This window comes from Nothoprocta perdicaria, unplaced genomic scaffold (genome assembly GCF_003342845.1).
Source record: "Nothoprocta perdicaria isolate Ctin4 unplaced genomic scaffold, notPer1 scaffold_209, whole genome shotgun sequence".
NCBI classification, from domain to species: Eukaryota; Metazoa; Chordata; class Aves; order Tinamiformes; family Tinamidae; genus Nothoprocta; species Nothoprocta perdicaria.
In genome coordinates, this window is record NW_020455305.1 from 840,954 (window position 1) to 853,948 (window position 12,995).

General features: G+C 38.1%; 1 protein-coding gene across 1 annotated transcript in view; it reads right to left on the reverse strand.

Annotated features, from left to right (window-relative positions):
- Window positions 1-12,995, reverse strand: part of ABCA13 (ATP binding cassette subfamily A member 13) — a 183,414-nt gene that overhangs the window by 168,591 nt on the left and 1,828 nt on the right. Inside the window, exons 2-5 of the mRNA XM_026038381.1 lie at window positions 9,474-9,567; window positions 8,266-8,389; window positions 1,339-1,490; window positions 481-509 (exon numbers count right to left, since the gene is read on the reverse strand). Coding sequence (XP_025894166.1) covers window positions 481-509; window positions 1,339-1,490; window positions 8,266-8,389; window positions 9,474-9,567 — 399 coding nt within the window. The remainder of the gene's footprint in view (window positions 1-480; window positions 510-1,338; window positions 1,491-8,265; window positions 8,390-9,473; window positions 9,568-12,995) is intronic.

The window sequence follows — 12,995 nt, forward strand, 5'->3', positions numbered from 1 at the left end:
TTTTGTGAATCTCTCTTCTGTCACTCCCAGTTGAATTTGCTTGTTGTATTTAATGAATCACAAAACTGAATTTTAAGTAATCTCCTCCAAATAGCATCAGCATATTTTCAGTTTTTGATATTAATCAGACATTAAGATAAGCGCGCCTTGTAAGATACTTTGTGATATGATTTCATACAACTATTCAAGGTCTGACAGATGCACTTTTAAAATGCTAATAAATAGCCTTTCAGCAGTATTTTTGTTGTTGTTGTTGTTTGTTTGTTTTTAGCAACTAACAGCATAGACTAGCTTAAAATCAGTAATTAACAAAGAGCCTTTTTTAAAAACATATTTCTAAGATGTTTTTAACTTGAAAAAGGTAATTTTGTGAAAAGATACTTCACTAAAACTTGACAGAATACACATTTCTAACCTTTATAATAAAGTTGACTCAAAATCCAGAACAGCAATTTAGAAATAAACTGTAAAAATACTTACAGCGAGAAAAGTGGTGCTGTAATCGAGCCCTGTAAAAATCAAAACATTTTTCCTTTACAGAAAGGCATCATTAACTTCAGAAAGATCCATTTTATAACCAACAGCAAGTAGTATGGAAAGGACATTTCAGATGCAGAAAAGAGGCTTGTAACACTCCTGGAAAGCTAGTGACCCAGTAATTTTCCATGCTTTCTATTGTTTTCAGTATTATCAAATAAACTGTTTTAAAGAAATGGTTTATCACTCACTCATCAGTAAGAGAAATATCATCACCACAGCTCCCAGGCAAACGTAGCAGCCTCAAAGAGCAAAGCACGAAGCCACCCAAAGCCCAGATCTGCTTAAATCTTCAGCCAGAAGGACAAGCAGGAGAGGGACCCAAGGCCTGTCCACCTGCTACGAGGCTGCTGAACATGCAGGGGAACAGAGGGGAAACCTCAGTGCTTCCATTTCACTCTTCCAACACAAGACTGATTTGTTTGTCTATAGTTATCAGGTGTTATTAGCTGATGTGGCTTTCTAGTATTCCTTTTCTCTCTAATACAGCACAAACTCCAACAAGGGAGAAACCCGGGTAATTCGCTAGAACAGATCATTCTTCCTAAACCTTGATGGTTACTTTTGAACGCACATTATTCTGAGCATTGACTTAGCCAACAAGGAAACTATTTGTGAAAAGTGACTTTCACTGGGAATTTCATGATAGCCACAGAAACAAAAACAAAACAGCAATTTTTTTCCTACATTAGCTAAAATTGTAAGGGGGTGAGGGGACATTATTTTTGAGATAAAATTATTCTTATATTCAGTGGATTTTACTATCTGAAAAAGCAATTCATTTGAAAGCTCATAGTTTACCTGAAAACTTTAAGTCTTCTTCCCATAGTTTTTCCAAAGCCATGGCTTTCTCTGTGGTCTCAATAAATCCCTTTGCAAGATCTTTTATGTCTTTCATGAAAGCTAGATCAGGTCCTATATAGCCCCCGGGACCACCTTCAAAGCCAGAAGTGCTTTTCACAAAAGAAACAGGAAAAAAAAATTACAACATGGAAACAAATAGCTCAAAGATATGTATCCCCTCACAGCAGCACTTCCAGTCTTTTTTGTTTGTTTTCCCTTCTCTCTCCTCCTCTAAAAACTAAGATGCATTTATCTAATTCTTATTTTCTTCAGTTTATCAGATGCGAAATGCACTACTGAGTTGTAAAATCTTAGGGAGAAAAGGACAGTGAGAATTGATGTGCTGGAGCAGTTCACCTATCCCAAATAACCCAATTCTGGCAGTAGCCAAAGGAGGACACAACCCAAGAAGTCTTCAGCATAGCAGAATGTCTTTCCTTGGTCTATCATGAATTCAGGGAAGAGATCTTTCATGTCTTGAACACCATAAAGTTCCAGTTTTCCTACTGCATCTAAAGAAGTGCAACACATAGCACATCTGTTAGCCAGAACATGAGATATACTCAATGTCAGTAAAGAGCATATGGTAATATTCTCTCCAGGTCCTGAAGAAAGCTGGTGCTTCAGTGGTTTACTGAACAGCAAAAAAAAAAAAAAAAAAAATACATTATTAACTCTGCCACCCTAATAAAAAAGCAGTACATACAGTGTACGCCCATTCTCAGGGACATGCCCCTTAAAGTTCACTTCTACTTGAAAGAGAACACCACCTGTAATCAAGCACTTCTGCTTTACACTGACTCCCACGTTAAACCAGCATAACTTAAGTAAACATGTGACTCATCCTGGGTTTATAGACACTTTGTTGCCTTGGAAACAATAAAGACATAGCAAATCATTGTTGAGAATAATCTATACAGTTTGTGTATGGTTTTACTTTCTTTTTCATATAGGGTTTAAGTACATTCAGTAACTCGAAATAAGATCACTACTATCTTTTCCCTGATTTTAACTCAGAAGTTACAATTAAATTCATAGCATATGCTGTCTGTAATACTACCATCTGGTAGCTTCTCTAACAATAATTCAGTGCTTACATCAAGGCAAAATCAGAATTCAGAGTATCTCTTATGTTTCTCTAAAAAAACACTATACCTAGGCTATCCCAAGGCACTGAAAACAACAGAATAGTCATCTTCAAAATGTTACTCTGCAGCTGAATTATATTTTATCTTATAGAAAGTTTGAGTTATCCTATGATAAAAATCTGTGCAGCAAAACACCTTTTTTTTTTTTTTTTTTTTTTTTAATGCATCAATCCTAGGGCCACTTCAGAGACCATGGACAGAGGGAAGGTTGATATATATATCAACCACCCATATATAATAAGCCAAGAACAAGCAAGAATAAGGTAGAGTTCTAAAAGTCATACACAAAAACAAGAGAATTGAATAAAGACTCCAGAGAAAACAGATGAAGCAAAATACAGATTTAAAAAACAACACCAACAACATAACATTACTGCTAGAAGACTACATATAACATTGCTATAGGTTCTTAGTTTTTCTATAAATGGAAAATTACTAAGGTCTCAAATAATTACTGTGCCAAGACAGTTTGAGACCGTCTACCATTTACTTGGACATTGCATCTTTTTAAAAAACTTGAAGAAATTTTTATTCTCTAACAGGCTATAATTAAGAGAAAGCAACGTTGTAAAACCTATTTAACTTTAATGTCTTACTTGATCTAGGTTTTTTCTCTTTTTGAGTTCACCTTACTGAAATGTTTTCTTCCCAATGACTTAATTTGGAGAATAAAATCAGAGTTACAAGCCATGTACAAAGATTCGCTTTTTCACTCAGCTGATAGCTCTAATATTTTTTTTTTTAAAAAAGGCTACAAAATTATAGACATACGAAGATGCATGTTTCTCCTTCTCCCTGATTCTTATTCATATGCAGTAACTTTTGAGTAAGAAGAAGATAAAATTTAATATTAAAATACAGAATAAATTCTCAAATACTTCAGCACAGCTTGTTCGAATCCCAGCTAGGGTAACAGATGGCAAAATTTGTAGAAATCTTTCCACTAATGTCACATTTGGGTGAATTGAGGGCAGCACAATTTCCCCATCACATTTTTTTTCTTTTAAATGGAGTTTTAAAACATATTTCTGTTGTTTCGAGGGAGGTTTTTAAAGTCATCAATAGCACATAAATTTCAATACTACTAACACATCTACACCCTGATATATGAGGGTTATAAACATTGTCAGCTGAAAAAGTTCAGGAACTAATTGCACAGAGGACTTTCTAGCCATCAGCTTTTTAAGAACAAGGGGCCAGCACTCAACCCAAGATAAATTAGCACACAAATCCATGCAGAAAGCAATCAAACTGCTCTAGTTCCGTTTTCACAGGGTGTGTTTTAAGGCAGCAGGAGATTAAGGAGCAATCAGTAGGTGATAAAGAGCCCATTTAGCAACTGCTTTCTAACTGAGAAGAGAACTTAAGTCTGTCTCCTCAGCCCCCCCCCCCCCCCATCTTCTATTCATCCCTTACTTTCGAGAGGTTTCCTCACTACTTGTAAGGCTTCCGTTAAGCTAAGAAAAGGAGCGGCGCCTTCAAGTCATGCTGCCCAATGGTCCGTGCATGTCCATGGCAGTGGCTGCTGGCCAGGCCAAGGCCCGCGGGTCACCCAGTGTCTTCGGCTTCCAGGTTAGGGAGCAGAGGACTCAAGCTGCTCCCCTGTGAGCAGTTCCGAGGAGAGGCAAAGGGGTAGAACAACTAGAAACACTAAACAAAATACGTGGTAGGTCTAGTAACTCTTGGAGTGCAGCAGCTATGAGGAGCTCTAGTGAGAGCTTTGAGGAAAGCATGTTAATAGTGAATCTGCAGGTGGAGCTGAGAGACAGTACAGGGGGATGCAAGTACCCAGGACATGGAAAGGTTTTTAAAAAACAAAAACAACAACAACAACAAAAAAAAAGAACACACACACACACAGAAGAAAGGTCTGACTATTACAGAGGAGCAGTCAAGTGAGTCTAAACAACTCACAGAAACACTATACTTCTAAAGAAAATCCTCCAAGTAGAAGGAAAGAAGCTACCTATGAACTACCATTCCAATTTCAGGTGGTTTTTAGGAGCAAGTGTCAGGCAGCTCCCTCTCACACCCCCACTTCTGTACCTTCACTCCCCTAGTCCTTCTGCTAGTTACTCTGGGGGCTGAGCAAAAACTCATTTGGAAGAGGTAATGTTAACAGGAATTATATTTATCACACTCAGTTTTATGAGACAGCTGAAAATATTACAAAAGTTTTATTTTCTGAATTTCTGAATATTTCTGAAGAAATATTTTATTTCTGAATATTTAACAGGAGAGCATATTTATTTCCTGGGAAGGATGCCAAGAGATATCCCTAGTTTCATGATTCAGCAGAAGTTAGACAAAGTGGCACAGAAAGCTATCACTGTCTTGCCAGCAGAGACTAGAAGCTAGACTACAAAACCAGCTGTAAGAACAGTCAGAACAAGTGGTTTTCAGATAGTTTGCCAGTCAAAATATCAAGTGTGGTACAACAGGGCTCTTCTGCTTTCAGAGGCAGGAAACGGAGATGAGCACACTTCTTTAAAAAAAATAGCAGCAGCAGTTGCTCAAACTAATAGAGGGCAAAACCACAACATGACAAAATGAATGTTCTAGCAGCATGTAAGAGAGCATGCAATTAGAACCATGGTTTTAAAAGAAGCTTTCTATATAATTTCAACACCTATAGTAACTCTTCCCTTAATCATGCCTTTCAAGAAATAGTTTGAGTAGACTTCTTGCTTCACACAGTTTTGACTGTGACAAAATACTGCAAAAGAACAAGTCGCTGTATCACTTGAGCGTATAGAAGCTCTTGGCATTTCCTAAAGCTAGACTCAGAAACAAATTCTGGACAAATTAGCCAGTTATTCAAGATGAGAATAAGCTTATTTCAGAGCTCATCTGAAATCTGAGCTATGATGGATGATGCCATCCAGATTGGGGATTTTTCGTAAGACTTTCAGCAAACTCTTCAATCAATCTGCCCTCTGGCCCTACATTAGAAATTTCTCTCTAAAATAGCAAAGCCCCAGCTGTGCTGGATCCCACTTGGCCTGATCTTGATGATCTGATGCTTGGAGGCATGATACCAACACATGCAGTGTACAATTGTACAATAGCATGTCTGTTGCAGAAAGGCTGGATCTTTCCCACCATGCTGTACATTGTATTACAACCTTTCCAAACTACAGAGAAACAATCAAACAAGCAAAAATTTTCTTAAGTTACAAGCAGAAGTGCAGGTGCATACTCCTTAGTAGCTATGGGTATAGGTCTACAGAAGGACACTGCAGCAGAGCTTTTAATCTTCTTTGCAGGCTTTCAGTTTTATTCTATGTTCCATCAAGATTGGGAAAGGTGTAAAGTTGTGGGAAAATGCAAGGAAGCATGCCTTACACCATAGGATCTCCTAAATATACTCAGAGCAGAAAAGGTGCGAGATACTGCAGGTATAGTGGGATTGCAGAGAGCATTGCAGAAAAGCATTTCAGAGAGCTTCAAGCCAGAAAACTTTGCTAAGACTGAAGAGAGTAGCAGAGATCAAAAATCGGGGGTATTCAGAAATGGATCCTTTCCAAGGAGGCATATCTGAGGAAGGCACAGATTTTCCTACAAGTCAGAATTAATCAAGTAAACAGAAGCGAACTCTGGAAGTAGAGATCCACCTGTATGGACTCATCGGCTTGAGGAAAAGAATGCAGGAAGGATTTTAGTCTTCTGTTTTCAAACCTGGTTGGTTGGAGCTTTCTCTGCTTAGAAAGATGTTTCTAATATTTATGCTAATAAAAGGTTGGGGATTAAAAGCATTTTGAGTTCTCCAAGAAGTTCACAACAGGAAAAGGTCAGAAAAGATCCACCTCAACAATTCAGCTCCCCCTCTGAGGGGGTAAGAAAGGAGGTTTGTAACACCCTTTCTCCTTTCTTTCCTTCTCTCCCGTCCCCAGAAATTAGCTTACCTTAGAGAAAAATACAGGTTGCTGTTCTGTCACATGAGTCAAGCATAAAGGATTACTCTCTGGCTACGGATGCTTAAAAATGTTCCTTCTACCATGTGCTCCCACTGATGCACTTGCTGAGGTTCTTGCTGCACTTGACAGTTCAGTACCTCAATGTAGCTACACTTACACACAGCGTTTACTTGAAAAGATCATGACATTTCTTTGAAAGACTTACCTTTCAACCAGGTGGTGGTTTTACTGAGAACTTTATGCACAGAAAACTTGCATCTTCATGTGATGTGCGAATATATATATATATATCTCAAACTGGTAGCATGGTACAAACTGTGCAAACAAATAGTTAAAGCGTCCTTGCAAACTACATGTAACTCCTGCTTTATCCGTAATAAAGGCAACATTATTAATTCATATAAAGTGATATAAATAACTGGCTGTGGTCCAAAGTAGATCCACAGGGGAAAGATAATTGCTATTACAGTTCCTATGCCAACCCTTCTCTCCAGCCAACACAGTAGCATTGCTAAGACTCAGTTATGTTTTGGTTGATCTCAAGCTGACAATTTGGATCCCTAAGGCTATTGGCAGCCAGCATAAGTCAGAACATCCCTTAGGTTGATCTAATTTATAGTGATAGACCTGCTGGAAAAGACTGACCTTTGGATGAACTTTGTGCTGCCTTTTTAACCTCTTTCTGACCTCGGCTATCTGCTACTCATGTTATGTGGCCATTATGTAGAGTTTATATACATATATACATATATGAATGCATTTCATTTACAGTTGGAAAAAAGAAAATTAAATATATTGAATAAGTTCCCTGATTCTTAAGTAGGTCTAAGACTGCCTCCAGGAAATTCTTTCCTGGAGACAAGATGTAATTTGAGCAGCTTATTCAAAGTAGTGTAAATAATCATGCAGACTTATCAATAGCTTATACCTTATTAAAGTAATAATCTAGATGCTACTTAAATGTAACAGCATAAACAAGAACTATCCATTTATGAGGGAAAAAAAAAGATCAATAGCTATTATAGCTTTATAGTTCAGACATATAGCATTGGCATTGCTAATGAAAGGCCATGAGTTTTGCATCAAGCTTGCAAAGCACCATTTGCTTAGAAATATACCATGAGACATGAGGTACAGACTCAAGTACACTCTTCCATGGCAGCAGCAAAGGGTAAATATCAGAAGGGCCTTCTCTGTAATTTTTCCCCAAAGCAAGTTTTGAGAACACTAAAATATTAGCTCCTTGGAAAAGTAACTTCAAGATCTTCTTGTATCCATAACACTTTGAAACACAAGGCAAAGATTAGAAGAGGAATGATTATGGATATTTATGAATGTGGCAGCTGTAGAGAAACTTTAAGTCTTTAGTAACAAAGATTGTCACAGAATCGCAGAATGGTTGAGGTTGGAAGGGACGCCTAGAGATCATCTAGTCCAACCCCCTGCTCCAGCAGGGACACCCAGAGCACGGGGCACAGGGCGGCATCCAGGCGGGTTTTGAAGATCTCCAGAGCAGGAGACTCCACAGCCTCCCTGGGCAGCCTGTGCCAGGGCTCTGGTACCCTCACAGTGAAGAAGTTCTTCTTCACATGGAGATGAGACTTTCTGTGTTTGAACTTGTACCCATTACCCCTTGTCCTGACACTGGCCACCACCGAGAAGAGTTTGGTCCCATCCTTCCTACATTCTCCCCTAAGGTACTTATGTATATTGATCAGATCTCCTCTCAGTCTTCTCCTAGACAAAAAGACAACAAAAACTTCGTTCTAGCAAAAGCTGTACAGTGAATATCTGAGCTGTGTCAAGTTTATATATCTTACCGTAAACGGCTGTTTTGCTGTGCTGTATAACTGGTATTCCTGCATCTTGAACCAAGATTACAGAAAAGAGTCCGCACAAAAGGATAAAGGCCTCGACTTGGCAAATCCCGAGCTTCCAAATAACCTAAAAAAAAAAAGCAGCAGTAGAATGAAAAGCAATGACATTGCAATTATATAGCCTGTACAATAATGCTATGTTCCTTTCTCACAGCAAGTGGCTTTGTCACCTGTGAGCAGTAAAGATATATAATTCCAAATGCTTCATTTAGAAACAGCTAATTCACCACAGATAATGAAGAACTATTGTGTCAGACTATGACAACAGTGGGACATTAGAGGAAAGACAATTTTCACAACAGTCACAAAATTGCAGCATCACTACATGCTTGCTAGCCTGTCAATCCACATGTCTAGTGACCTATATTACAATTTGGAAATCTCCACAAAAATGGTATTTCTCCTCTTTTATCCCAAGTTTTCACAAAATGAAGGAACTGATATTCAGTGGTGTTTCAGTTTGCATATTGTTTGGATAAATAACAACTTTTCTATGCTTTCTGAGAACCTAAACCTCAAAACAGAAAATAAAAATATGTATATATATGGCTTACTAGTATATATGTAACTACAGTATAATTATTAATCCCAATTAGTTTATTTCTTTTGTTTTAAAACAATCAAAACTGAGATACAGTTTAAAGACTATTCCTGCTCTTCCTTCATCTACCGTTTTTATAACTATCACATCAAAATTAAGGGAGGGAAATAAGAGAAATATTAAGGCCCATTTAAATAAAGCATAATACAGTTCAGCAAGCTAACATTTGGGCTAGAATTTTTGCTGAATATTCAAAACTGAAAGATGCAGAAAAAGAATTGCTACATTTATAATAATAGCTACAAATCCTATTTTTATTTAGATTCAGATATCAATATTTAAAATATTTAAGAGACATATACCATTAGACAAGCCAGCCTTCAGTTCTTAGAAACTGTACCTGATGAACTAGGTATTTCTGCCTTTCAGCCCAGTCCAACTGGGCTAGCTCAGATCTGCAAGTAGACAGAACTGAATCCCACTCTATTTTTTTTCCCATTGCCTTTGTACATTGAAATGGTACCTTCTCATTTATTTTTCTAATAGTTCTTAACTATTGCTTCAGACTGTTTGCATTGAACTAGAAGAGTACAGGTGAAATAAAACATACAGTTTTCCTTGTATTTTGGAGGCTCCTGGAAACGGATTACAGCCAGAATGAAGAAAAGTACACATGGCCAGAGTATCTCAGAGAGTGATAGGACCTGAAAAGGGAAGTCAAAACATTAGTAAAGATTTAAAGATCCGTTCAAAAGAAATTAAATGAATTTTAAAATTCATATATATTTTAAAAATAAAAAAAAATGTAAATAAAGTAGTCAACAACTACTTAAGACAAAATAAATTATGGGGGAAAAAAAAATTAACTCTACCTTAAGGTTCTTTTTAAAAAATGTAACTTAAATACAGTGGTTTCAGAGTACAAAAGCATTTCCCTCTTCTCCTTCTGTATGTAATGTCTGTATATGCTTCCCTCTGATCAATACAAAATAACTCTGCTACAATGTTACTAAAGCAGCTTCCAACTTTTCAATACCTGATTCACCTTAAAAAATAAATAGCAGTATTCTGTATCTCTCTGAATTCCCTTATGCTTCTCTGAAGCCTATTGTCCTGGACTGTGACCAGCATCATGCCCTTGTTGCTCCCTAGATTCAAGACTCTTGTCACTAGATCCTTACTTTTTACACATAGTCATGCCTCTATCAACTTTTAATCTACAGATAATCTTTATCATCCTCAGCAACAGCTCTGAGACAGCTTACAGGCATCCTGTTGCTTCCCTGCCTTCCCATTTCCACTAGCAGGGTAAAGAGATATCCAGGCTGGTGCAGTGTTAAACTAGCAGAGATTGAACAAATCATATACACATGGTATATAGCATGTCCCTGCACATGAGCAGAGAGGTTGGGCCCCTTGATCAAGCTGCATACAGGCAAGGGAAAGAAAAAAAAATATTGGCCATTTCAGCTGTAAAACAAGGAAACCGCTATTCAAATACCTTGGAAAGCACTTCTAGGTTCAACCATAAAACACAATGAACACACAAATAATTCATTAACAGAGTAGAATTGACAAAGAATCTTGTAAAACATGAAATTGGATATATTTTACAATACTTCTAATTTATCTGAAGACTCTAGAGGGTTTTTATTATTATTATTATTTTTATTACTTCAAAACATGAAAAAGTGTGAAACATAGCTCCTAAATTAAGCTCCAAGATGGAAATGATTACTTTACTTGACCATTCTACAAAGACTCCCAAGAAAAATAAGGCAATATGTAAGAAATAATTCCAGGGCAAAAAGTGATCCATGTAGAAAAGGGCTACTGCACTATGCATAGGGCAACAAACTGTGGTCTTTCCAAAAGAAGAGAAAAGATAACTTATCTGACCTGGCCACTCTGGAAACCAAAGAGTTACCAACCAAGAGAGATAGGCCAGCCCCTCATATTTTCAGATACTACCTAACCTCAGCAGGGCCTTGCAGATAGGCCACCCCACCACTCACAGCAGAAGACCCTAGAGAGCCACAGGGACCAGGCAGCACCACAGGCTCTCTCAGGAGCCTGGGTCGGCTGAACAGTCGATGCTGCTGGAAGGTTAGTGCCTCTGGGCCCCTCCAACAGTACCTGAGAAATGGTGCAGACCTTTGGTCCAGCTCATTAGGCACATTTACAATGACAGAATTATCTTAGCTTATGCAGTTTTGCAGAACTAGATTGAGAGTACCCATAGACAGACAAAGACAGGACCGGAGCAGAAGCACAGACCAGCACTGCTATGATAGTGTTGAGAAAGGACTAAGCTGAAGAGCAAATGCTAAAGCCATGAGCAAAAAGTGGCTGTAAGCCTAGGGGAGGGTGGTCAAGGCCATTTAATGCAGAGGCCCCAGGTGTGGCTACTCAAGATGATTTAAGCAGAAGCCCCAGGTGAGGCTGGTCAGGGTGATCAGGGTCTCTCAGTGCCCTCAGTGCCCTCAGGGCCATGATGTCTCTGAAAGCAACCAGGTACATCTAGATATTCATTTAATAATGCCTTTCAGATGTGAGAGGGAGTCACATATCACCTGCCCTTCCTTGGCTCTGCTTACCCAGAGCACTCCCTTGCATCATAGGGAACATTATGGGGAAGTATTATATGATGATTCCCTTTAGCAGGGATGAAACAAAAGCTTTCCAATGGAGAAACAAGTTTTCCAACAGCTCAGAATGAAGCAAGATTCTGACGTCAAAATCTGGAATAGTTTGCTGAAACAAGTACACAAATACACTCATGCTGGATTTCTTTTTTCCTCTCTACCATTTCTTATTTTAGGTTACATTGAGCACAGTTGCTCATATTTAGGAGATCTGGGAAATAAACTGGGCTTTCTCAGTTGAAACTCCCCTTGGTATGCCATAACAAGTTATCAAAGGCCTAGCTTTCACGGACTGTAATATATCACTTGGGATAAAACCTTGCATGGTTGTCTTCCTGTGGATTTCCATGGACCTTGAATCCAAGGTAGTCTTTAATTCATTGATTTGGACACATTCCTAGCCTCCCCCTCCCCCCCTTTTTTTTTTCCTACTCTTTTATTTAAAGATGTGTTATACTTCAAGATTTTGGACCCATTGAGAATTGCTGCTAGATAATCAAATGTTACTTAATCAAAACAGGAAGAGGGGAAGAAATAACCAGTTTATAGGTATAATTTTTACCAGTTTCCACAGGAGAGGATGCTCTGTGAGTGGAAATTCACTACACAGACTGTATTACAGCAGAGTCTGCCAACTATAGAACGGTTACAGCTGAGAACTGTCATTTGTTTCAAACTCCTCTAAAGTTGTTTTGCTTATTCAGAATATCCAGGAATCTGGTATGCAAGAAAAGGGTTAATTCCAAATCTGGGATTAACAAATCACAGATTCTTAAAGTACAAAAGCAGCATTTTTTAAAATGGGCAAACTCTGGATTTTCTTTTCATAGATCTAGGGATCAAAATGAACAATTCACAATGCCACTAGCCTTGGCACTGGAGCAGAAAAGCACCTAATAGGAGCCGTAAACAGTTGTTACACTCATTCTCTACTGAGTTGCCCTAAATTGTTGTCATTGCCCCCAGAAACCTCATTCAACCTAAAGAAAAAGATAGATAGCAATGATTCTTAATGAATTTATAAAATTCAAGGTTTAATATACAGACTAAATTCCTTACTAGAGAATACCAGTTAGCCAGGCATGTATGGGCCTACTAGTCTTACCTCTGCTTTTTAAAAGGTTTTAGGAAAACAAAGATATTCTTTTGCATTTTCAGTTTATTTCTGGTATTTCAATATGCATCAACAACTTATCAAAGGTAGATTTTCTGGTCTAAAAGGTTTATGCCTTTCTTTGGCATAGTGCCAAGCATAGTTGGAAATACCAGCAAGTGCAGATTTTAAGAATATTAGAAAAGCAGTTCCTTTGACCACATTGCCTTGGCCTGCTCCAGCTGGCATTACTGCCATATCAAGAACTGCCTAGATATGCACAGCAGCAACCATTCAGCAAAGGCTTGGATGTGAGGGGCTCCATAATCATTTGTCCCCAAGCACTAAAAAGGCCGTAAGTGGTCTTTTGGTGAGATACTGATTTTTCAGATGG